Raw genomic sequence first — 27,155 nt, 5'->3', positions numbered from 1 at the left:
TGAAATTTGGATCAGCCAAAACCAGCACATCCTGCTAAGTGTAAAGTTCCCTTATGCAAACTACCAGGATAAGCTTTCATAACTTGATGTCAAGAATAACTTCCACAGAGCTAATATATTCTAGGATATAGAGAATACTATATACAGAAGAAATGGATGATGGAGCTGTCTGACTTTGACCCATTTGTCTACAGTGGGTCAAAGAGCTCTTTTAATTATTTCTTTTCATGTTTTGCTGTTCTGACTATTTTTCCCCTCCCTTTCTCCAGGAGAAATACATTCCAGGGTGATGGAGGCAATTTTGCAAAAGCACGATGGGCCAGGGCTATTCAGAAGGTAAGAACAGCTCTTAAAGCTACTGATGTGTTACTGTAATTCAACAAATTTCCTAGGTTTGAAGGAGAATTTAGTATAAGGTTTGTAGTTCATATAAACTGCTGCTTAGTTACAGCAGGACCTGAGGATGTGACTGCTGAGTTTCTGATTCCAGAGACAGTTCCTTCCATTGGTTCTTAAATCCATGTTGTTCCTTCACCCCAGGGTTTTTGATTTCTGAAACAGAAAGAGAATGAGATTCTGAAACTTTGGATGCATGAGTAGTGATTGTAGATTGGCCATCTTATCTGTATTGTATATTAATCCAGAATTGATAACCTCAGACATCTTTTTTTGAATAATTTTTGATATTGAGAAACATCAGTACTTCTGTAATATTTAATAAAAATTTTTTAAGAACATTTTTCCTAGAAAAAAAATCTTCTAAGTTCTACTGATGATACTACTGCCTAAATAGGGATTTTTTTAATTAGATGTGATAATTAAGAGAAATTATTACTCTCTCTTCATCTGTTTATGTGGTCAATAACAGTGCCAAGTATTTTCTGTCTCACTGTTGCTCTTAAACTGTACAAACCATAACCTCACCACAATGGTTGGGAATTCAGATGTCATCAGTTTTTTGTCCAGTCTTCCAGCCTGCAAAACTATGGTTGATAACTTCTGAGAAACACTGCAGTTATGTCCTTAGTGTGTACAGTGACCTACCAAAAAGCTAAAGAGTCATGGACATTATCTTCCTGTTTCAGTTGTGTGTAGGCCTTTTGGAAATACTGCTTGTTCTCAGGTAGTGTGCTGTGAAATGTCACTTCTATGGTTTCATGGTAAAGCCAAACCTGTTTAGAGTAAATATGAGTCAAACTCCATCCAAGATGCCCCTTCATCAGTTTATTTTGAGCTGGTTTTTTTTCCTGTTCTTTTGGGGGCCAAGTCCTATTTATTTTTTACTGAATTCTCTTGCCTTTGTGATAATTCATAGACTGTGCCTGTGTGGAAAAACATGGGGGAAATTTTGTTTGTACTGAGGTATCATGGGAAAAATACTTATCTGATTCACATGATCTCAGTTTGTGCATCTTGCTGTGTCTGTCACTGGTTTGATGATCTCTTCTTTCTTTTATGCCAAATGTTATCTCACTGTAGGAGGAAGACAGGACAAAAAGTCCTGGTCTAACTGACATCAAACACAAGAGTTGGATATGTTAAATAATCCAGTTTTGTTTTGTAGGGAAAGTTTGCAGTAGTTTTAAGATGCTTTTTCAAAAATTCTTCTGTGAAGAACCATCCTTCAATGTGTGTTTAGTTGCCCAGTCAGTGGGATATATTCATTTCTGAGTTTAAACTTATATCATATGGTCAGCAACTTTATGACTTAATGACTCAGCTGCATTTTGTTCAAATGTTAAAAGAAGTATTTGAATAAAGGGATATAAATATTGCACTTCTTCCCACTACAGTTCTTCAAAGTAATTTTGAGGTCAGCATTTAGAAGATGGTTAAGTAAGCAAGTTAATATGTATGAGCTGGAATTTTGGCTTGTCACTGTGCCATTGAAGTTTTTTCTTTAGCAAAGTCGTCAAAATATCTCAGTGCACTGAAATAAGAGCAGATTGCTCAGCAGTTAGTGTAGCATCAGTTTGGGGCTGAAAGATGGTGGCAAAGTTATTGTAAGTCTTTAAAGAATTTGAAGATTAGGTGGGATGGGATGTGTAAATATTTACCTCACTTAGAACTCTTTGAAGAGGAAAATTTCTATAAATACTTAAAGGGTCATTTAAATCTCAAGTTACTGTTTCATTATAAGACGTGTTAAACTTGGTTCTTCATATGCTTCTAGTTGTAAATTTAGTAGAAATCTGGCACATTGGAGACTATGAAAACACAGTTCTTGAAGGGCTGAGTTGTCTTGCAGAGATAGAAGTAGACCTCAGAGGGGAGGAAACCTTAACCTAAAAAGTATTTAAATTATTCTAATGCAATATAACTGAACATTACATTAAGATTTTTCCATCCTAATGGAAAAGGGAACAAGAGGCTATGGACAACTTCTGTATTTTCAGTTGTGTAGTTTGTGCTCTTGTCATGATTCCTGCACCAAGCATGTGTCTAGTGTTGAATATTTGTTAGAATTTCATTCTAATGCTATTCCAAATTAATGGCCTTTTAAAGTGAAAAGTATGGATGCGTATATAATACAAAGTTACATGCCAGCATTTTACTCAGGGAAGCTCTTGATTTTCCTGGGCCTATGCACACATTAAGAGATATTGCACAAAGTAAAACAAAATGCAGGGTCTGATCACTTGTTACGTCAGATTTGTAGTTTTCTTAAATGTAAAGAATTTCTTTTTCTTTCTTTTAAGCTACAGATTAATTTGAATAAGATTTTTTTTTCTCCTTATAAAATTATTTTGCCTGAAATACACTTACATCTTTAGTCCTTTATGTTTCAGTCTCTTAAATTGTGGGTTCTCTTGGTCGCTTTGCTTTGTCTTTTCTTTCTGAAGATAAACTGGTTTTCAGAAACAGTACACTGGTATCACCTCATCATTGATATAACACAATTGATGTGACACTTAGTGCCATTATTTGCTCAGAAAATCTGAGAGGCATGAAGGATGAACCCTTTCCAATGCTTATCAAAATAAGCTTCACACTTGCAAGTGTTATTGGGGATAAAAAGGGCCATCAATTAAAAAAAACCTGTGCAGCACAATAAGATCAGAATAATAAACAATCCTGATGTATTTTGCAGAAGATACAATATGCACAGAGCATCATAATGGAGGCAAACAAACAGATAAAGCAAAGTAAGTAATTTTCCACAGAAAGTAATCTGTGTATGTAGGCAACTACTGTAAGATACGACTCCCACAAGAAGGGAACTTTCTCTATCCATAAAGAGCTGGAAAAAGAAATAACAGCCTTTAGTACCCTGAGGGAGGTTTTTAGGCGTTGGAGCAGGCAGGGAATCAATCACTGGAGGCCTTTAAGAACAGAGAAGTAACAGTAAATTTCTGGGAGTTTTTAGCTATTCTTGGAAGTGTAGGGAAGTGGGTTTAGCTTGAACAGAGGAGGGGAGGTGTGGTTTGCTGAGGTTGATGGCCTTCAGGTATTTCCTCACAGGTGGAACAAACATGAATTGTTACTGCAATAGGAAATATTCAGATGGCTGAAATCCCAGTAAGAATATTTGGAATGTATGCTTTTAATGATAATCTATGGAAATAGGAAACTGAATTAGGCTGTTCTGATCAGATATGAGATGACAGCCCAGTGGTTCACCAGAGGCATTGTAGCTGATGAATATTTATTCCAACATTGACTAGATAGGAAAAGTGCCAAACTGTTTTGGCCAGTGTGTCTTTCCAGATGATAAATTGCCTTGATGCCTACTTGACATAGTAATAGTTAAACCTTTTTGCAATCATATAAGATCTAGCAATGGTAAGATAAAAGCATTAGGGAAATCCTTCCCGTATTTGAGAGGGGAGAGGAATTAAGCATTTGAGGGAAAACTTAATATCAGGAATTAATCACTTCTAAAAAGACACTAGAGGGGTCCTCTAATTGCACTTCTGCATATTGATTAAAAACAAAAATCCAACACACAATTCTTTTACAATAACCCAGTCCTAGTATCTGGCTTGCAGTTTCATGTTCACTGTACTGCCAGGAACAGTGAACAGGTTTTGTTTGGTTGCCTTAGTTCTCTAACAGCTTAGAAATGAGTGCTATGGAGTACTGGCAATTATTATGAAAAGGTTCACTTACAGGGTTTTTTTTTCTTTTAAAACTCGTGTCAGCCATGAGTACAATCAAGTGGATTTTCCCCTTTCCTCCCTCCTACCTCAGTTGTGTCTGTCACTTTAATTATATCTGTAGCTACTAATCCTAAGTGGAGTAGAGACTGTTTTGCTGCTGAAACATATTCAAGTAAATAAATGTCACATCTCTGAGATGGATATGCTTTCTATAAAATAAAAAGCATACTAATTGATTCCTGAGGTTGACATTAAGTGGGAGGCTACACTTGTAAGTTCCCCCTTGTATGATTCCAAAACTATTGACACTTGTGAGTATTGGAGACAAAAGACAGTGAAATAGTGGCCCTATATTGACCAGTTTTATAACCTGGAGGTCAACAGTGACAGTGGCACAGATTTGCCTCAACAAATATTCTCTAGATGCCTTGTTCCTAACTTTGCAAAATGAGCGTAATACAACCATAGACCACAAATTGTGCCGTTAATTCAAAAAATATTGGTGTGTTTCAATATTAAAAAAAATATTATGTAGAATTAAATATTCATTGTGGATTGTTGTGATGCTGTTCTTTGTGATTTGGGGTGAATTCCATGATGGACGCAGTGGTGATGCTCAGGATGAGACAGCTCACTAATAGAGAGGTTATCAGGTGCCTGATTTTGTCAGCACTATTGATTTACTGTCTTATTCAGAAACAAAACTTGATAGACTAATACTGAGGCAGGTATTACACAGTGACAGCAATGGGAATTTAGGGCTGGGTAAGCAGAAATCAATCTTATTTTAGGAGCCACGGGGCTACGAGATTAACACAAAACTTCCCTTTAAAATATTCCAGTAGGCCCAAAGAAATTGCCTTTTTTTTTTCAATCAAGCTTTGAGTTGAACAATTTTTTAACCCTCCCTTCCAAGAGATGCTTTGTATGCAAGTGTGTCTTGAAGTGGAAATAAACAATTATTTCCTTTTCTTGAAGTATGAATAATAGATATTTTGCATCCTGATGCAATTAAAAAGTTGTGTTCAAGCGACAATCAGCATATTGATTGAGCTAAATGGCTGCAAACAAGCTGCTTTTCTTAGTCTTGTGAATTTATTTCAAAGATGAAATATTTAAACAAAAATTGACAAACTGACAGTTTGAAAACAAGGAAATGTTGAGGTGCATTTTCTTTTCAATTAAATGAATTTAGGATCCGTGGAGGTTTGCCAGCTTGAAGGTATTTTGACAATGATTAGAAGGTTAATTGGTGCATGAGGAAAATGAAAATACCCGATGATTCAAAGGAATTTCTGGGATGTCTTTGCGTTATGAATCACGGTTTTACATGAAGAAAATTATTGATTGGCTGTATCAAGCAGTCCTGGTTCTATAATAGAAATAATCTTGACTATCTTGTGTCTGAACTGCCTGAGTTTACATGAAGGTAAAAAGGTTGACGTGGGGCAATTGGACTGACAGTTCTAAGATCGCTTCATAGTTGCTTTTGAGGCTTTCAAAAACTTGTGCTTAGAAAGTTTACTTTGGCAAAAGGAGGTTCATGTTAAGGGCAGAAGTTCAAGAGTGTATCTCACTTGTGTCCAGTGAACCCACAACAAGGAGTACAATGATTGCAAATAACATCAATTCTTTCCTCAAAGAGATCATGGGAGATTAATTCATCTTCCTTCATGGCTTCAAAAATCGTGCATGACTTCACCCTGATTCCAGCCAGGAATGCACAGCTCTAAGTAGAGATAATGGATTAGAAATTCAGCTGTGGTTCAGGAGAACAGCTCCCATACCTGACGCATGGAGGAAAGTCACAAAAAGCAATAAATATAACTTGCAATTTCTTCCATACAACAGCAGTTTTATGCTGCCCTGTTGGTAAATTATCCAGCTCAGATTAATTATAATTGGATTGTGTTTTAAGTTAAAATTTATTCCACCACCTTGTCTTCCATGTCTTATGACTTTCATGCAGGATAGATTCCATGTAAAAAGATCAAATCACACTTCCATCAATTTTGACCAAATTGTTTTTGATTCTTTTATTTCCTATCATTCTAGGTAAACACACTAACATACTTGATTTTTTTTCCTTCTGGAATTACTTCCTCTGAAAGTTTCTTGAAGAGAAAATGTTTTATAAATTGATACAATTGTGAATAAAAGAAAATGGAGAGGCCTTTTATCTGAATAAAGCTACAGTTAACTTATTTGAAGACTTATTTTAACTTTAGACGTTCCTATGGTATTGTGAGTTTAGATATTCTATAATTTATTCCCTGCCTCCACCTCTTAAATTGATGTGAAAATTGAAAATTCCTTTCTTCAGTTAATTGAAGATATTAAGAATTATAGACCCTGGGAGAAACCTTTGAGCTGCTGCACCATTATTTGAGGATTCTGTTAGGCAAGGTCAGAAAAAGAATTATCACTCTGCTTTTCTCTTCAAAAAGTGAGATATAATGATTCACAACAGAGGGTAAGAAACCTAAGCTTTTGCTCTTGACTGTCATAATAGAATATCAACAAACAGGAATATAACATGCTCTCTTCCACAATTAAACTTCAGTTCTCTCCTTTGCTTCATAGTTCAAAAAGGGATCATTGTAACATTCTTTCTCTTCCTCCTGTTTTGAGTAACCACATTATAGCATTTTGCAGGTTGTCTTTGGACTTATGTTAAATGATTTTTTTTACTGGTTTTATTAGTAACCTGAGGCTAATTAAATGTGCTACAGAATTATACAGGTGCTGGTGCATATTTGTAATTGAATTATAGAGAGTTTTGTGAGCATTTGAGGCAATGCTTTTAAAAGAAGAATGCTTCAGAAGACTGAAACTCAACAGAGTTCCCATAGGAGAAAGTTTACAAGTGATAATCTGTGTTTCACATAAACCAGGACAAATAAGCCAGTTACTGTGAATCAACTGGGCTGTCCTTTAAGGGCACTATTCTGTGGAGGCAAAAGCTGCCATTTGGAATGCAGTGAAGATAAATTGTTAGGACTGTGAGGGCAAGAATTGGCAGAGTACCTCTCATGGTGCAGGAAAGGGAAAGGAGTCCTATGTTGAGGAGAGAGAAATACTGGGATAACCTGCAGTCATATCAGTGGGAGATCTGGGATAGGACAGAGAGCTGAGAGCAGCCACGAATGGAGCACTGAGGAACTCAGAATCCCAGCAAAGACAATGACAGGTCATACACTGAAAAGCCAAGGATTGATAGTGATGGAATCTATGCAGTAGCTGGAGAGAGAGGCCTTGGGAAAAAGAGATCCAGGAGAGCAAATTTCTTGGCTTCCAGATTTATGATAAAAGATGTAACTCTTGGCTCTGGCAATATCAGCACTGTGGGTACAATCATTGAAAGCACTAATTTTCTAGAATGCTTGCAGCATCTGCCTTAGAGTTCCTACTTCATCATTATGGATCTTTCTTGCCATCTACCCTCTTTAACCATTTTCAGATTAATGGGGTTGCTTGTTTTAATTCACTGCCAAATAGTTTTTTTCTTTTCAAGTTTGGTGGTGTGCTCTTTATTGCTATACCTTTCTCTGCTGCTGCCACTCTTGACAAATCTTGAGACAGCTCTTAATTACTGTAGTTAGTAGCACTGTTAAGTATATACTTGAATTTAAGTACATAACTGCAGGTTTTGTGGAAGGGAGATGCTGTAATTCTTCCTCTCTAGGTCACTTTTGTTCCAGTGAGGTTTACCCTGTTGTGATTTAAGCCCAGACAGCAACCAAGCCCCACACAGCTTCTCACTTGCTCATCCCCCAGTGGGATGGGGGACAGAATTGGAGGGTAAGAGTGACACTCCAAACATCCCCCCTCTTCCTCTTTCTTCCTCCAGCTTTATATGCTCAGCATAATGTCATGTGGTATGGAATATCCCCTGGGTCATTTGGGGTCAGCTGTCCCAGATGTGTCCCCTTCCAGCTTCCTGTGCACCCCCAGCCTACTTGCTCGTGGGGTGAGAAGCAGAAAAGGCCTTGGCTCGGTGTAAACACTGTTCAGCATAACAAAAAATCCCTGTGTTATCAGTGCTGTTCTCAGCACACATCCAAAACATAGCCCCTGAAGTGGCCACTGTGAAGAAAATAAACTCTATTCCAGTCAAAACCAGGGCACACATGCAAAGAGACTCTGCAAGCAGGATAGATGTGATTGAAGAGTCCAGAGCAGCTAATTCTTTGTTATTATGAAGAACAGAGAGCTGGGATTAGGAAGTTACCAGGCTAATCACTGATACATGCATCACCTTGATAAGACCAAGTGTTTCTGTTCTGTTTTCATGTTCCACTGGGCTGAGAAAGCAGAGAAAGGGTCCCTCTGCCACTCCTTGAAATGGGCTGATCCTTGCTGAGATTGAATTGCCATTCTCAGGTTCTCTTTCCTCTCCCTTTCTGCTTTTAGAGCTCTTCATATCTGACGCCACCAACACCCATCTCACCCCACTTTTTTTGTCTTGCCCACGTTGTAATTACAGCTTTCTCAGAAAAGCTCAGCTGAGGTCACACCCCTGTGCTTATGTGAGGAGATTTTGGATCTTAGAAACTTGGACCCCCAGGCTGAAGGTAACCACCAGTTCCTCAGTTGGGACTGGGATGTACTGATCAACCCAAAACCCAGGTCCAGGAAAGCCTAATCCACATAGTTAGATCTGAGGCAGCACTTGCATATTGTAAGGGTTATTTTACCTGGAACCAAGATGTAAAGAATCAATAGAAATAAATTACTTTCTAGGGAGAATAATAAATATTGACTTGTATGATGGGGACATATGTGAAAAAGCAGGCAAATTATGTTACTCTGAGTTCATTATACTTTCCTGTCAATAGCACTAATAGGTTTATATGCAATTATAAGAGAGTAAAAATAAGTATTTGAATAAAGAAACTGATAATTGACAATTTTAAGATAAAAGAGAAACCAGTAAGAAAGTTCCTGAAATATAATTCTTTTATGAGTCCTTGACCATTTAACATTAATTTCTGCAAAGATCAGTGTATTCTTCTGCATAAAGTACAAAGCTGCATTATTAGCTTTTTTTATTGTTATTATTCCCACTGTATTTGCCTTTTCACTGTGATCCCATCTTATGATTCCTTCTGAAATCAGGGCCAAATTTTTACTAAGTTGGAGTTGGCAAAAAGTTATTATGTTTTTACATTGTTTGCCTGTTCCCTGTTAATTGATATTTAAAAAAAAATCAAGTATGGTTTTATTTCACTTAATAGAATTCAAACTGTATAATTTTATAAGCTTAGCAACTGGTTCAAAGAAACAGCATCTGGAAAAGGTTTAGTGTGGAATAAGAAAGGGCCTGAGCTGTCTTAACTTCACAATCTCCAAAGCAAACTTATCACAGCCATCTGAAGTAAAATCTAAATCACAGAATCACAGGATATGCTGAGTTGGAAGGGACCTGCAAGGATCATCAAGTCCAACACTCAGCCCTGCACATTCCCAAGAGTCACACCATGTCCCTGAGAGCATCAGCCAAACCCTTCTGGAGCTCTGGCAGCCTTGGGGCTGTGCCCACTGCCCTGGGGAGCCTGGGCAGTGCCCGACCACCCTCTTGGGGAAGAACCTTTTTCTGAGATCCAAATTAAACCTCCCCTGACACAACTTCAGGCCATTCCCTGGGGTCCTGTCCCTGGTTTCCACAGAGCAGAGATCAGTTCCTGCCCCTGCTCTTCCCCTCCCGAGGAAGTTGTACCTGCAGTGAGGTCCCCCCTCAGTCTCCTCCTCTCCAACTGAACAGACCAAGTGCCCTCAGCTGCTCCTCACTTGGCCTCCTCTCAAGGCCCTTCACTGTCTTCATTGCCCTCTTTTAGGTGCTCTCTAGCAGCTTAATAAACCAGCCCACAGGTGCTGTCTGTGCATTACAAAACAAAAACCAAGATTTGAATCTCATGAACAGTCATTTCCTCCTTCCCCTTCTTACTGCAAACTCATCTTTTTAGTGAAAACACTGAGCTTTACAGTAAATAAAATAATACTTGCATAGAAAAAAAAAGGAGAATATAGTTTAAACTCTATGTGTGGACTTCCAAAAAAAAAAAAAAAAAAAAAGAGGGGCTGGGAGAGGGTGTGTATTCCATGCGCTTTTAGAAATGTTGGGAAGCGCTGTGGGATGTTTCCCTGGGATGAGGCCGGCAGGGGGCGCGCGGGGAGCGGCGCATCCCTCTGGAAGCGGCGCATCCCTCGGGAAAAGGCCCTTCCCGGCCTCACCCCCGGCCACAGCAGCGTGAATTAACAACTGCAGGGTTAGATTTCTCTTAAATCGATTGATTAGGTTTAAGAGTTGACACAGTCCTTTCTTAGATAAAAGGGAAGAAATAACCACCCCGTAAGCAGGCTGGGGAGGCGTGTGGGAGAGAGCTTAACTCTGTGACAGCTTTTCCAACTTTCCATCGTGAAATCCGGCACGAAATATAAATTACTTCGAAGTTGTTCTGTCAGTTTAGCGTTGTCAGCATTTTGATATCGGTATTAAGCAACAGAAATTGTGAAATAATATCTAAAATAGTCATATGTTATTTCATGTTGGGTTTATTTTGCAAAAACAGCGATATAAATTACTGAAATGTTTTCAGAGGACGGGCTTTTACTTCTAAGAATTCAAAGAATTGCCTCTGAAAGTCATAATCATGTAATCCTGGAAAAAGGCACATAGAATAACTCTTTTCTCGATGAAGGCTTGCAGCTGCCCTTTGGGGTTTGGGGTGGGTGGTGATGGTGTTTGGCTTGGGTGGGTTTTCACTTTTTTGTCCATTAAGCCACAGGGATTAGCTAGAATTGTGTAACAAATTGCAATTCTCTACATTGTGTATATATTCACCCGTAAATACATGTATTTCTCCTGTTCCTTCCACGTGTGGGAGTTACATCTTTAGCACTATGTTTGGGAAATACAGCAAATTAGTGGGAATACTTAAAGCTATGGTTCTCTAAGGTCAGCTTCATCTACATGTCAAGATACTGGCAAGTAACCACAAAAACATTTGTGGCCCACACATGCAAACTGCTCCTTATCAAAGGCTGGCATGGATGCCTCCTCTAGACTCACTGTAGTTTCCTTCCAGTCATTGACTTACAAGTATTGGCTTCCAGAACTTTGAGAATGTTAGCTACTGTACACAGTTAATACTGCTCACATACTTACTATAAGAAGTTCCTAACATCATATCTGTGTGAGGATGGGCTGAACAGAGGTACAAGGTAACTTTGTTATGCCATCAGTTGTAAGACAGTAATTAGTGTGTATTTATATATGAAACTCGATTCTCGTTTGGTCGCTATCATCACAAGCGAAGTCAGCGTTTTTCTGCCTCGGCAAATTCTACACAGAATTTTAATTCCAGGGAAGATAAGTCACGATTGGTTCTGGAGGTTTTTGGATTGATGTCCGGGTTTTTATTTCCTTCTGAAATATCAATTAAATGATGCAACTGGTAGAGCAAAATGTCCTTCTTGTGCTGGGCTATCAAATAAGTGGCTTCCAGCTGAAACATTCAACACGTGGTGATGTAATAGATTAGTATAAACAGGGTCAATACTTAAGAACTTCCTTGAAGATGACATTAAGTGTTATGAGTTAACATTACTTGTGAACACATTTTTTTATTAAATGAAAAAACATTTTATTTTTGAAAACCAGTCCCAATATTTACAGGTTTTATTGTCTGTAGTCTCAAGACCAGTTGTTTAATCTTGCTACAACCCATATTTATTTCTGTTAAAAGTGTATATCTGCTGTGGGTGGCCCTGCCTGATTAGGTTGCCTGTTTTTTCCTTTTTTAATCCTTACATGAGTAGTGTTGTTGATTTTGAGAGGGGTTATTGATACATCTCATATAGTTATGCCTGTATCACTGAGTATTGATACCAGTGGAATATTTCCTATTGTGCAATAGAAGTTTTGCACAATATTGTACAATAAAAGTTTTATTGTATATTTTGTTGGCATGCAACATGGCAGATATGAAGAATCAGTTTGTTTCAGTTTAGACAGAATATTAAGTAATTGCTGCGGGCTAATAACTACGATAAGATTTGAATAACAAAGCATCCATTCATCTGGCTCTTAACTATAAATCTAATTAATGGAGTGTTTCTGGGTTGCATTCATTTCAACAGGACATAATAAATATAGTGGTACATAATTATTTTTACAGTGATATACAAAAAATCCAAAATATTAATTTTACAACTGTATGCAAGAAAACTTCTCAACTGATAAGTTGTATGTAAAGCATTGCATCCAAGATGACATTGCTAACAATAATACAAGGATTGGACAAAGTGAAAACTACAACCGATAAGTTTTAACTATTACTAGAAATTGTTAAACACTCTTAAGTGCTGCCTTTTACTCAAGGTATCCTTAATACATTTTTTAAGTAAGTAACTGAATTACAAGCTTCTCTGTGTCAGCTATTACCAGAATGTCCACAGTTTGGGGTTTTTTATTTTTAAACAGGAAACATACATAATTTAATATTTGTTATGGCATTTCAGTCAGTCTATCTCCCAAGATTAAAGAGGATAATAACATACCCGGGGTTTTATGCCTGTACATGTGTTTTGTGAAAGATTTACACTTGGGCTAAGTGTACACTTTGTGGAATGGTTTTATATAGGATCATTCTGGATGCATTTTTGTAGTTCTTCGTGTTCTTCATGTGTTAGTTTTAAATATCAATACATCCAAGGCCTTAAACACACTGCTAAACCTGTTAACGTTTGTAAAAAACACCTGATGTGTTCTGCACAGGATAATTTACTCACTGCCTGCACAATAATAATCCATTCTTCTATTTGAGTTGCAGTAAACAAATGACTGAGTCCTATTGTCCGGGTATTAATTGGGAACATGCAAAGTACTTTTCATGGAAACTGAGTGATATGTTTCCTGTTATCTGGAGCACCCTTAAATCATCGTGGAATGATGGTAGTTAAGAAGCTATTTAGCAGATTCATTAGCAAAAATGATCAGCTGTTGATGAAAGCATTGCTGAAAGAACAGCTACACAGTTGTTTCTCTGGGTCATGTCAGACTGACAAATAAAAGGTTAGGCTGAAACATGGCCCTGCCAAGCAAGAGATACCATCTCCCACTGTTCTCCCTGCGGCCACTGGTGCACCTGCCAGCTCTCACGACGCACTGCATGTGCTGCCTCTGTGACCAACATTTCCCAGTCAGCCCATTTGCCTGGATCCGCGAAGCACGGGGGCTGCCTCTCCACGCAGGAGGGCTGTGCCTATTGCAGGGAATGCTGCATTCGGAAGCGGTGGCAGGAGAACACAGCAGTGGGTGAAGTTCCCAGCACATAAAACACCAGGATGATAACTGTTCTCCCGTGTCGATGCTGGTTTTGAACGGGAGCAGGACACTGACTCCTGCCCTGCTGTTGTAGAGGAGAAATAAAACTGAGCTGCGGAATGAATTAGTAGCTAACACCATGATTACTCTTAGCTGTTAGCACAAGTTGTAGGGGGGGGGGGAGAAATGGGAGAGGGAGGATAAACCCCCCCACTTAACGCTGCCTAGGGAATACCGTGGAATTTCGGGCAGCCACCGTTGCGGACTAGCAGCATGCCTGACTGCACTTGAGTGTGAGCACTGAGCAGCAGCCTCATGTTGTATCGTACTGTTCCTAAGGCTGGAGGAAGAACAGCAAAATAGTGATGGATTTGTGTACAGTGTTTCTGCATAAATGGAAAATAATATAAAGATGGTGGTATGTAATTTGTATTTTATTTTTAAGAAGAAATTAATCCAGGTATGTATGCTTTTTTTACTATTTTTGTGTCTAGTCTACATACAGTTTTCGGCTTCCTTTGTTTCCTTTTCGTATTTTCATTCTGAATGTACCTCCCACTGTTCTTGCTAATGCAATGCATTGATTTGTAACTGATTTGCTTTCTAATGCTATAATGTTGATGAAACTGTCTGGGCTTCTGGAATTAACACTTCATTAAAAAGTGTGGGGGGTTATTTTGTAAGGTACCAACTTCACAATATAAGTTGAGTAAGACAGCGTGGTGTTTGATTTCTCAATGAGTTGGAACATTTTAATTGCTATAAAAAGATAAGTAAATTAGTTATATGAATACATAGTGAAAATATAGTATGTTTTGCTTATATATGTCAGTACTTTTTTCTTAACTTGTGACAGGATTAGTAATAAATTGAGCTTTATGGATGCTTATGTATTTCTGGGTCTTGATTAATCTTTAAGATGAACACCCTGCAGCTTTCTTTTGAAGAGGCAGCTTGCTTAGACTACAGGCTTGATTCTGTTCCACAGCTAAATCTGTGTCTTAGAATAGCCTCTCCATGTACCTCCCCAAGCCCAACCTAAAAAACCACCAGAGATATTTAATAATTTTTTGTCCATCCTTTTAGGTTCAAGAAGATAACATCAGCATTTTGCCTTCTGCAATTTCAGAGGCCAAGTAATAGTAGCTGAAACTAATTTCTTACTGTGAGATTGAGGGTTCATTTTGCTTTAAGAGGAAGAATTATGCAGATATAAAAATCTGACTGTATGCATTAACCGTTAACTTTCTTTAGTCACCTGACTCCTTTTGCATTTTTTGTCTTATTAAGAATATTTTCTTTCTGCTGACTACTGATTATATGTAATAAGTGAAATAGAACATAATGCTATGTGCCCTTAAACTAAGGACACTAATAGTTATCTTATAATGCCCAGTAGAATGTATTAAACCCACTTAGGTAATGCTTATTTGATTGTTCATTAGTCCTGAAATATCTCACACCATTCTGTTGCATTTCAAATTTGAATGCAGCCCAGTTTTAAGAAAGATGATTTTTTTTTTTTAATAACATGTTGATCCAAAAAGGGTTAATATCAATTCCAGCATCTTAATACTGGTGTTAACTCTTGGCTGACAGGAACTCTTATGCCTGAAAAACATTCATTGGGGTAACAATTATTGCTTTCTGAAGTAGAAATAAACTCTGTCCATAAAGTTGTAGTTATTTTTAACAGAGAAGGTGATACAATGCTTGTTTTCTGATTGAAGCTGTTGGTGATTATATAAAATAGTTGCCTTTATTTAGTGTAATACACAGCTGTGATTTGACAATTGAAAATGGAAGGTTACTTGATACATTTGAATGTTCTAAAAATCAGTGGTAATTCTTACCATCTAAATCAACATACTGAGGGAAGCAATGAGAGAATGCTGTTAAGTCTTAGAGCACTAAGAGTCAAAGGTAGAATTTAAGGTTAAAACATGTTTTGTTCATAATAAATTATTTTTGTGAAGGGTAATGTGATAGAAATTATGGTTGGCTGTCATCTCAAAGACCTTTCCTACAGAAAGAAGCCATGATGCAATATATATGAGGTTTCTTTAGGTGGAATACACACAACTTGGAGAGTTGTATAAAGGTCTTCTGTCACTATCTATTTGCTTGATGCTGTAGTGATGTCACCACAACATTGTCATAATGACTATATATTGCTGTGAAAACACTTAGGAAATCTCAGGTGAAGTATTGAGATTCCAGAGTGTTACTCAGGAGGAGAGAAGACTGATAGCTCAGAATATCTCACAATTCATTAAAGCATCAAGGAGGACTGAAAATTCCAAGTTTTATTTTAACTGTAGTGTTGTGAAAAATCTGGGAAGAATGTACTATAACAGCTTCTGCCTTTTGAGACCAATACAGCTCTGAAGCATAAAAATTCTTTGGCACCCAAGAAGGTTCTTATGAAGGTTTTGTTTTTCTCAGTTGTGTCGTTCAGTTCAGTTGATAGCTCCAAAGCAGAGGGTCTTACTTTCAGGTATAAATCTAAACATCACTCACTATATTGTAGCAAACAAAGCAGAGATTTTTTTTTTCTTATAAAGTTTTTGCAGCAAATTTAGAATTGTGTTTAATATCTACCATCCTCATCAATGAAAGTCCTTTCAGGTGTTTTCCAAGCATGGCTTTTATCTGCCTGTGCCTACTCAGCCTGGTGTGTGTTGTTGTCAACAGTACTTGTAGCGGTTTGTGCTTGTGGCATTTTTCAAATTCAATGATTGCTACCATTTATCCAATGAAAGGCCTCTTTATGAAAGCTGCCCGTTTCGTAATTTTATGTTCTAAAAGTGTAATGTAATTATTAGTTTACTAGAGTTTAGGAAACACATGGGATGGGATCTAGAGGGCTACAAGTAACATTTTGCCCATACAAAGTTGTTCTCTTAATCTAAACGTTTCACTGGGAATTTCTGTAAATACTTTAAAAAAAAAATCTCCCCAAAACCCCAAGGAAACAAAAAAATCAAAGCTGTAGTGATGTAGTGTACACATGGTCACAGACCTCATGGCAAACTCTGTCCAAGAGGGATCTAATTCAGGGCAGTGTGTTGCCCGTTCTCAGGCTCAGGCCAGTACAGTTACAGGATTAAAAATCTATACCTGAAAGAAAATTGAGGGGTTTTTTTTAATTATATTTTCTGATGGAATTATTATCAATACCAGTTTAGGTTGCTGAAAAGTTTGAAATGTTATTATTAAAAGAAATTTTGAATTTACTCACTATACTGCAAACATATTCTCTGCATATGTGTTATGCTTCCATGTAAATTAAATCACTTCTCAGTGTATAATGTCTAAAAAACTCTCCTTATTAAAACACAGATGAAATTAAGGATAGAACTGAGATTTTGTCAATTGTATATTGATGCTTTCTATCTTTTAAAAGGCATTAGATAGGTTCTGATTATTCTGTACTCTCTATATATTCTATACTGTATAACTCTTGTTTATTTGTGGTCATCTGATATAATAGCATGCAGGTAATAGTCTAACTCAGAAGCTAATATGTCTGGTACCAAATTAGTAATACAATAATCCCCATATTGTCAGCAAATAACTTTTCCCTTCCCACATTTTCCATTCCTTTTGTAGTCTGCATTTAAATAGAAATTAACTATTAGGTGGAATTATCTCAATTTTAGCAGTTTTTGAAGTAAGAGTATTGACTAAAAATAAGTTTATGTAGGACAGCACACATCATATAGTCAGCTGTAAAAGGGGGAGAAAGTCACTACTGCCACTTTCTTTATACACTGCAGTGTTTTTTCCCCCCTTTTTTAATTGAAAAAGTTGAGGAAACAACTAGAAACATTAAAGAGAAAAAGGTCAGTACATTTAGTCAAATAGTATTGAAGCTGTGTTCCAAGTCATTTGCAGTCTCTTATTCTTGTGTGCATTAGTACACTCAATTACCCTATGCTAAGCTGTCTGTGGACAGCTCCCAATGGAGCACATTTTACCTTTAGAATCTGTTCAGTAGCTTTTTACATCTAAGTATTAATCTGCTATATTTGGCACATCTCTTCCTTTGGTTCTAGTTCTAGTCAAGGCCATTGTCCTTTAAGAACAATTGCTTCAAATATCATTTTCATTTTTGTAAAGTAAATACCATACTGCAGATTTGTTTCTAAAGAAATAGTGTTCTAAACGTCTGCAACAATTTTATTAGCAATTCATAATTAACTGAATGACAACTTTAGCCTCACAGTTGCTGCAACAAAATTTCTTAGAGCAAAATGTAAATATTACAGATACACACAAAGGTGTGGAGAATAGTGTAACTAAAAAACGTAATTATGGAAATTATTGCAAAATAGTGGGGGAATTTTTTTCAACTCGTGTTTGTCTTCAACAGTAACTGAAAAAAACCCCATCTTTTAAAGCAAAAATATCCTCTTTTTTCCCATAGTGGTCATAGCAGTGGGGAGCAGTGAAGATGACTTTTCTCTCTGGAATAATTACTCATCCTAGCTTGCTGGGAATTTACATTTTCTTCTCAGCTCTCCTGAAGACAATGTGCTTCTATATATTACAAAGTAGTTTAATTGCAAGTAACTGAGTTCATTCACTGATGCACAAAGTTCTATATGTGATTTCTGTTTTGGACTCTCTTCTAAATCACATGGAGTGAAAGTCAGTTTTAAGCCTGTGCTGCTTGAATCTGTCATCCTTAAACTCAATTAAGTTGTATGGTGAAAGAACAGGTATGTTACAGCTATGAATGACCAGTCTTGCAGTATAACTGCTAAAAATTTAGGTTGAATTCTACCCTGTACTTGATGAATCTGCATGCAAGCTCTTCAGGACAGCAGTAGGTCTTGTGGGCTAAAATGTAAGCAGGATCCTTAGACTGGGGTTTGAAAAAACAGTTTAGTGTTTAGTTGTATTTATAACACTCCCTATAAACAGAGAAGGCAACATGTTTAATGGTGGTCAGATACATTAATAGCAGGATCCATAAAGAAATATCACCAGATAAATAAGCAGATATAGTGAACTTTCCAACTAATTTTGATGAAAAATAGGAATAGCTTTCTAGCCAAAAGGAGACACTGCTGATAACACTCCACGCTCTTGTGTGAATGTTGAAGGGGCTAATCCAGTAGGACAAAGGTCTACTGGCGAAAATCTAAGGAATTCCTGGAACAAAGAGTAATTATCCAAAACAGAAAGCAGGACTACTCCATTGTTATGGCCCCCACCTTTGGCAGGGTCTGAGGCAGGCCATCCATGGAGCTTGTGCAGCATTAAGATGTGTCACCTTACCTTGAAAGACTCACCAATAATGGACATTAAAAGTGTCAGTATTTAAGATTACAAGGAGAATTTAAGAAGAATGTAAAGGAGCAGATAATTGTTCTAAATTAAGTTCTTCTGAATTAGGTCATCTGAGATGATTGTCAGTATAATGCCACTGTTATAGTAAATTAATGAAGCTCTCTGGAGTATACACCTTGTTTAAAGGGAAGTAGCAAAGGTTTCACCCAAGAGACATGCACTGAGGGCAAGCAGAGTTATGTCAAGATAACCTTGTTCCCAGGCAACCTTAAGACTAGTAAAATACCACGCTTAATAAATCTGTGCATCTGAATTCTTTTATTGATTCCTTGTGTTCCTGAAAGTAAGAGGACCTCTCTTAGCCTCAGTTTCTGTAGCTGCAAAATAAGCTGTTTACATTTTTTTGTTACATGTGATTAATTAATTCCTGTGAAGCATTTCGCACATCAAAAAAAGATGTTGCTGTCTGTAGAGAGTAGTGACTATTTTGGCAGTAATACAAAGTGGTATTGCTGCAGAAAAAGACTATCTGGGTTTGTTTTGTTTTCCCCTACTGTCTTGGTGTTGTGAATAGAAACTTTCGTTTGGCATTTTGTAGAGGGAGACTGCACTTGAGTCTCACCTTCTTCCCTGTCCCCTTCCAATACACACAGGCCCCTTGCAGTTGATTCATAGTGTAAAGGCTGAGCAAGGCTGTGGTTCTACCTGGTTCTTGCTTTTTTTTGAGGGGACAGTCTGCATCCACAAAGCTACGTCTGAATGGAGAGAGCTGCTGCTCTACAGCTTTATTTACTGGGGTCTGAACAGAAGCTCAGCAGTGATCTAATTATTCTATTTAAATACTGAAATCAATGTTTTTAAGATGATTCAATTTTCTTTATAAGAATAAAGGGCTGGATTTGTTAAAATAATTTTTAAAAATTAGAATCTATGAGAATCATGAGAATCAAACATGTAACTAGAATACACTGCTTGCATTGTTTAAAAAGCTGTATTTTTAACCCAGCCCACTCCACCCCCCTTCTACCTGACACATTAGTTTTAGACTTGGAAAAGAATCCTTTATAAGTGATGCTTCCAACTGACATATTTATTTTGACAATGCTTTGTTGTCAAAAGTATCCAAATTACTTTTTCACCATCATGTTGATTGGCAAATGTCTATTTTCAGACTTGCTATGGGTAAAAAGTTGATGCAAGTGCCATTGTGTCCTTTCTTTATAGAAGAAACCCATTAACAATTTATTTTAGTTCTAATCTTACAATTCATAACACTTTCCAGTTTCCTGCTCTGTAACCATCTAACATAAAGTCCATACATCATTACTGTGTCATTTGAACTTGATTCCTTATACTTAGAATGGGTTAATTCAATGGTGTTCAACTTTATCATATAAATTGTTTTAATTCAATAAAGAAGGAAAGTAAAAATTTTTAAAATTAGGTCCTGATGGCTTATTGGGAGACCTGAATAAAACCAGAAATTCTCTGAATGACAACTTGCAGATCATTCAAATAATTGACTTAGTCCTATGTGCTTCTTAAAAGACTGTTCCTTATTTTCTGGAGTTTTAACCTACACTGATTTAAAATGTTAAGAACAACCCATGTAAATCTTTACAGAAAGAGATGGATGAGACCTGTAATGACTCAAACTTGATTCCATGTGTAGATAGACAGTTTTAGAAGATGAATTTTTGACAGTGCAATGGTAGGCTGTAAACTGATTAACAGATCATTTGACTAATACAGCTGAGATGGAATAGAACTCGCATGAGAGAACATAAATCTGCTCCATTTAGCAGATCTCCCTGTGTTTGTAACAGTACAGCTTTTAATTTACTATGGCATTGTCAGAAACTGGGTTTCTGACAAATTGAGTGCTGAATGTGTACCTACTTGTAATACTTTCAATTATCTCTGATAAAAAGCATAAGTTAAACAGTAGGTCAAACATATATATATATATATGGCTGGCTATGAAATCAATATTATTCTACAGAGAAGCATTAAGATTTATTTAAAATGAATGGAAATATTCCAGATTCCAGTGATAACTTCATTATTTCTTGATGTTTTTAGGCTGAGACAGGAAACAAGCCTTCTAGCTCTTGTTTATTCATTCTTGGTTTGAAGTCATTTGAAGAATGTCCAAGTTATCCAAGTGAAGTTTATATAAGAAGGCATTTAAAAATCTATTTCTGTGTGGGCATAGAAGGCAGGCAATCACACTTCAATCCTATTCAATAAATGGTTACAAACATTCAGTGTGAGAGCTGAATGGTTAACGAGTGTTTCTACACCTAGAAACATGCCTTTGACATTGAAAAGTGTCCCAGGATGGTTCCTTTCGCCACTGATAATATTTGAAAACCAGGCAGCCTTGGCTGTAGTGAAAGCTTTGCAATATTCTGAGAGATGTCATTTGCACTCCTTGAAAATTGCATGCAGTCACATTGAGCACTTCTTTGCTTCCAAACGTTGCTTGCTCTTAATTCAGTCTTAATACTCTGACTTCAGGCATAAGCCTACGAGAAAAAGAAGTGGCAAGAGCTGTGCTGATGGTGCGTTATAAACGTGACTCATGTCCAACAGGCATTTCAGCTTTTTGTAAAATAATAGGTAGCAACTTTGGAAAGGATGAAGAATGTTGTTTATTCTTGTTCTGCTTGCTCTTGGTCTGCATTCCAATTTTGTTATAACTGGAAAAGAAATAAGTCTGTTTACATCCTCTGTTCCAGGATTCCAGAAGCCAGCCAGGCTTTTAGCAGCTCTCCCTGGGCTTTCTGCAGCACAGTGCATTTGGTGCTGCAGTGGGAATCAGTGGTTAGTGTTTATTATTGACCATTGCATGAGTTTAACAGTAAGGTCAGTAAAGACAAACCATGTTATGCAAAGGCTAGATTTTGAGGTGTGTGAGTGGACCATAATGTTTCATACAGTGCCATGCTGTTTGCAGACAAGGACAGTTCATATTCTTTGCGCCTCTGAGGATACCACAGAGCAATTTTTAACCCTTCATATACCATGTATCTAAATAATATTCTTGTTCTGCCAAAGAATTTTTAGCTGCTTTAGAAACCAGAATGGTCATTTTAAGAACTTCTTTGTTGGCTTTTTCTGAGCTATTTGTCCCATAGCAATGAAGCGGGGAGGTGAATGATATGCTGTGCAAAAAAAGTACATTTACATGTTTAAAGTGTGTTGACCACATTTCTATAGAATACAAGCTTTTGTTTTATGGAATAGAAGCTTCTAGCTACCTCATGAAATCTTTTCTTAGTCTTCTTTTAGATCAAATAGCTTTCCTGTTATAATGGCACCTGTTTCTGTCCTGCAACTTGTAAATCATATCTGTATATTATTTTGTATAGATTTGATGTTTTCTTTCTGTGACCAGAACAATGTCAAATTTAGTAACCTGGTTGAGAAGGTCCATCAGTTGTCATTAAGATTTTCTGCTATTTTCTATGCCTTTTTTGTTACTTCTTAAAGAAAAGAAACAAAGATATGCTTTCTTTTGAGTCCTGGCTTACCAGACCTTGTTAAAGTCTGATATTAAAAGAAAGCATCTATTTCCCAAATCATAGTCATGTGTATAATCCAATGTCAAGATAGAACAGTACTTCATGGATACAATACTTATTTGTTATGTCTGAATCCAACCTTGGTCCAAAAGATAAAGCAAGACAGAACTTTCTACTTCTGTTTTACTAGATAGTAACAACTTGCTTTCCTCTCTGTTTTTTGATCACTGCTGTATATCATATGGATCTAAATTGAAATGCCATTACTCTGAAAGAAAACACAGAGCATTAATATGAATATTTCTGTTAAAGTCAGAGAATTAAAGTGGAGGAAGAAGCATGTAAATAAGTATAGCTTATTCATTTCTGTTAAAAATATTCTCCTAGAACTGTTTTCAGTTTCAATTATTCATGAAAAAAATCTATTCAGACAATTATGGGGAATCATCTCTGTTTCCATTGTAACCTAGTTAAAACAACATCAGTATAATTGAATGATAAGTTTGCTTGGCAGCCATTGTAACATCATTCCCTCCTTTTTAGACACTTCAAGAAGCCATGAGCAACAGAGGGAGATTTTGCAAGACATACAAAACCCCTTCAGGATTTTGTTTCCAACAAGCAGATGTGTGACTCTTTTCTTTTCTTTTTTTTTTTTTCTATTCTTCTGTCAAATTATTCCAGAGCAACAATAGTTTATATGGATATGGTCCCCACTGATGATGATCCTGTTGGAGATACAAATACTTGTCTGGATCAAAAATGGTGTTTTGTGGAAACAGCTTGAAATAAATTACGCTCCATGGTTTCTGCCCTCTTAAAGAGCCTGATCTCATCTTACATATATAAGATCCGCAAAGGAATGTTTACAAAGAAATCGGGAAATAGTACAAAAAGGAAAGAGAGTTGTCAGAGCAAAAAGGAACAAGACTTTACTCAGATTGGACATACAAAGAATCCAAAATTTTCAAATACTTTAAAAAGCACCGTTAAAAAGATTGCCAAGTGTCCATCTGCTCGCAACTTATCAACTGAAGACGAGGAAAGCAACAGAGAATTCTCCCTTTCGCCAACATTCAGTTACAGGGTTGCTATTGCCAATGGACTGCAAAGGCACGTTTTGGTAGCACACACTAATAATGAAGATATAGTTCAAGATCTGTCTTCAAATGATAGCTCGTGTTCTGACTCTTTAAGTGAAATAAAAAGCAATAGCAAGAAGAACGAATACTCATCACACACGATGCCTGTGAGACGCAACAGGAAAAGCTTGAGCAGCCTTGCACCGTCCGATGGGAGCTCAGATGGAGAACGCACTTTGCACACACTGAAACTGGGAGCTTTACGAAAACTAAGGAAATGGAAAAAGAGCCAAGAATGTGTCTCATCGGACTCTGAACTAAGTACGTGGAAGAAAACATGGGGATTAAGAAGTAAATCTCTGGACAGAACTGGGCGTCACCAGAAATCAAATACTCTTGAACCTGGCTTTAGTTCGACAGGTTGTATTAGTCAAACCCATGATGTTATGGAAATGATCTTTAAAGAACTTCAGGGAATAAGTCAAATTGAAACAGAACTCTCTGAATTAAGAGGGCATGTTAATGCTCTGAAACAGTCCATTGATGAAATTTCCAGCAGCGTCGAAGTTGTACAAAATGAAATCGAACAATTGCGAACTGGATTTGTACAGTCCAGAAGAGAAACCCGGGACATCCATGACTACATTAAGCAGATAGGCCATCCAGGAAACAAAGCAAGTCTTAGGTTTCTAAACGTGCCTGAAGAGAGACTTGAAAAAACTGAAAGCATAGTTTACAAAATACTGATAGATAAAATGGGCTTCTCAGAGGCACAAAGCACTATTAAAATTGAATTTGCCCAAAGATTGGGGCAACAAAGAGACTGTCCAAATGCAAAGCCAAGACCCATTCTTGTTTACTTTGAGTCATCACAACAAAGAGATTTGATTTTAAAAAAGTCTTATAAACTTAAGGGAACTGGCATTGGGATTTCTACAGATATATTTTCCCATGACATAAAAGACAAAAAAGAAAGAGGACTACCTACTTCTCAGACGTATGAAAGTATGGATATGAAACTTTTAACTGTGGAGACAAAATCTAAAATGCATGACTGGGAGTCACCTGACAGTGATAAAGACTTGGAATCAGATATAAATAAGAACAGTTATGCAAAGATATCTAAATCAGCATTTCAAATAAAAACAAGCACTACAAAGGGGATTACTGAGTCCCCAAACACTAAAGACCTTAAAAGAACTGCTGACAATGGCACCTTTACAAATAGAAGTTATGACAATCAGTCACCAGAGTTTGACAATCTGGAGAAACAATCAAAGGCCTATTATTCAGACATGACTCCTTTGTGGCACTTACAGAATGACTTTGCAACACCAAAGCTCAGCCGTTCAGAGTCGGATTTCTCTAAATTGTGTCAGTCTTACTCTGAGGATTTTTCAGAAAACCAGTATTTTAGCAGAACAAATGGCAGTTCACTGTTGTCTTCCTCTGATCGAGAACTTTGGCAACGAAGGCAAGATGATTCTACAAACTGGTATGGCAGTTCCCAGGAACAGACTTTTGTCCAAGACATGGAACAGCATCCGGAGCAAAATGAAATAGAAAACATAGAAACTGTTGATAGTGGAGTAAGCAATGGGATGATCTGTGCATCTGGAGACAGAAACCACTATAGTGATACTCAGCTTGCTTTACATGATGATCTTTCCCCATGGAAAGACTGGAATCAGTTGGAACAAGGGGCAGATTTGGGCCTAGACACATCTACACAGGAGGTTTTTGTATATGATATGAGCAGCCCTTCAGATCAACAGACAGATTTTGGAAAGGGACAAGGTTCTGACCTCCAGTATGATACTGAAAGCTATGATTTCACCCTAGATGGTACTTCTCCATCATGTCCAGGCCTTGATAGTGAAACACAAAGTCAGTGGACTGGTCAATATGATGATTATCAGGATACAAATTCGATGTCCTCTTATCAGAATCAGAACAGATTGCCTATGATGTACCGAAGTCAGAGTGAACTACCAAGCGATGATTCAGAAGAAACAGCCCCTAAATCGTGGCATAGCCGGTTGAGCATAGACCTTTCTGATAAGGCTTTCAGCTTTCCTAAATTTGGGTCTACACTTCAACGTGCTAAGTCAGCTTTAGAAGTAGTCTGGAATAAAAGTACACAAAGTTTAAGTGGGTACGAAGACAGTGGATCATCTTTTATGGGGAGGTTTAGAACTTTATCTCAGTCCACTGCAAACGAATCAAGTACAACACTCGATTCTGATGTTTATGCTGAGCCTTATTGCTACAAAGCAGAGTATGAGGAAGACTTAATTGAACCATCTGGTGAGAATGAAACAGACTATGTAGAAGTAATGGAACAGGTGCTTGCTAAACTAGAAAACAGAACTAATAGTAGTGAAACTAGTGAGCAAGTCCAAGAATATGAACTGGAGCAGTCTTTGTATGAAACTCCGTATGCAATGCTACCAGAGGAGCAATATGACACACAGTTTGACAGTGTGATCAGTGAAGAGATATTGGAAGTTGAAAGCGATGTGGTTCCTGAGGTAGAAATAAGAGAAGATGAAAATCAGAATGTCCCAGAGACAGTTATTGAAATTCCAAAGAAAAAAAGAATACGACCATCATTCAAAGAAGCTGCTTTAAAAGCATACAAGAAACAAATGAATGATTTGGAAGAGAAGATCCTTGCTGGAGGTAATAATATTTTAATACTCTTTTAATTAAAACATTTTTCTCACTAAAGTTGGATGTTAATTTTTGTATAGTACTTACTCCTGCTTCCACTGAATTTGGTGGCAAAAATTCTGCTTCTGTCTGGTTTTATTTATGAGGTGAAATAGTTCCATAGAAGTCAAAAGGCTAAAATTTCCCAAGTTTGTTTTGAAAGAGTTTTCTGAACATGTTTAGTCAAACGTGTTTGTAGGTTATTGTATCGCTTTGAATTTCAGTAATTTGAAAATTAAATTTCACAAGATTTAAATCTTAAAAAAAGAACTAAATGGCACACTGTTCTTACACTGTTCTTGGTTTTCTTATAGCTTTATAAATGTATTCATAGGAGCAATTTAGAGTGTTCAGACACTACCCTGCTTTCTTTAGCAGTTTTCAAGGCCTTATTGAACATATTCATGTGTTCATATGTGAATATGTTCAGGCATATTCACCCTGGTGAGCACTGCTCTCCATTGTCTGGGCAATTTGTTAGGTACTTATGACAGTGAAAGTCTAAATTTATTTCATGTTTGTCCTTATTTTAATTCAGTCCTTATTTGTACTCCCAGGAAGCACTCAGACAGGTAGTCAGTCCCCAAAACTGGGAGAGAGAAGGGTGCAGAGGAAAGACAAAAGAGTGTAAATCGTAGCATCCATGTGTGAAGAGTAAAGAACTTAACTCACAGAGGGTGTTGACACAGATTTATTCATGATTTTTATCTTGCATATTGTCAGACTTCAAACCAGACAGACATATATATAACTTTAATACCTCTAATAATACACAAATCTGGTGATGTTCAATATTAACATACACTGTAATGTTGATGTAATAATATTGCATGTGCATTTAATTGGGAGCATAATAATTACGGTAGCTGGCCAGATGGTAATTGTCACCTTGACTGAATCTTTGCTTTCTTTATCTGCCTTGGCAAAGTAGTTATCTAATACATTCATTTTGAAGATGAAAAATTCTGCCTGTAGCCAAAGATTTTATTTTGTAGTAATGAGCATCCAAAGCGTGAGCAACTATAGAGCTTCTTTGGTACATGAACAACCACATTTACAATAAACATATAGTCAACTTGAAAGTATGTTACACAAGCATTTAAATATT

General features: G+C 37.1%; 2 protein-coding genes across 7 annotated transcripts in view; both read left to right on the top strand.

Annotated features, from left to right (window-relative positions):
* LOC113969940 (protein unc-13 homolog A-like) overlaps positions 1-23,036 on the top strand; it is a 57,105-nt gene extending 34,069 nt beyond the window's left edge. For all 3 annotated transcript variants that reach the window (XM_027688306.1, XM_027688305.1, XM_027688303.1), the window contains 2 exons: positions 270-336; positions 22,938-23,036. In XM_027688306.1, coding sequence (XP_027544107.1) covers positions 270-336; positions 22,938-22,973 — 103 coding nt within the window. In that variant the 3' untranslated portion in view covers positions 22,974-23,036. The remainder of the gene's footprint in view (positions 1-269; positions 337-22,937) is intronic.
* Positions 17,613-27,155, top strand: part of UNC13C (unc-13 homolog C) — a 136,546-nt gene continuing 127,003 nt past the window's right edge. For 2 of the 4 annotated variants that reach the window (XM_027688302.1, XM_027688301.1), the window contains exon 1: positions 17,613-26,017. In XM_027688302.1, coding sequence (XP_027544103.1) covers positions 23,056-26,017 — 2,962 coding nt within the window. In that variant the 5' untranslated portion in view covers positions 17,613-23,055. The remainder of the gene's footprint in view (positions 26,018-27,155) is intronic. The other 2 variants (XM_027688299.1, XM_027688300.1) reach the window with 2 other exon arrangements.

The sequence above is a fragment of the Neopelma chrysocephalum genome, unplaced genomic scaffold (assembly GCF_003984885.1).
Source record: "Neopelma chrysocephalum unplaced genomic scaffold, ASM398488v2 Primary Assembly neopelma1_75, whole genome shotgun sequence".
Classification (NCBI taxonomy): Eukaryota; Metazoa; Chordata; class Aves; order Passeriformes; family Pipridae; genus Neopelma; species Neopelma chrysocephalum.
Note: the sequence above shows the minus strand (reverse complement) of the source record. Positions and strands in the feature narration are given on the sequence as shown.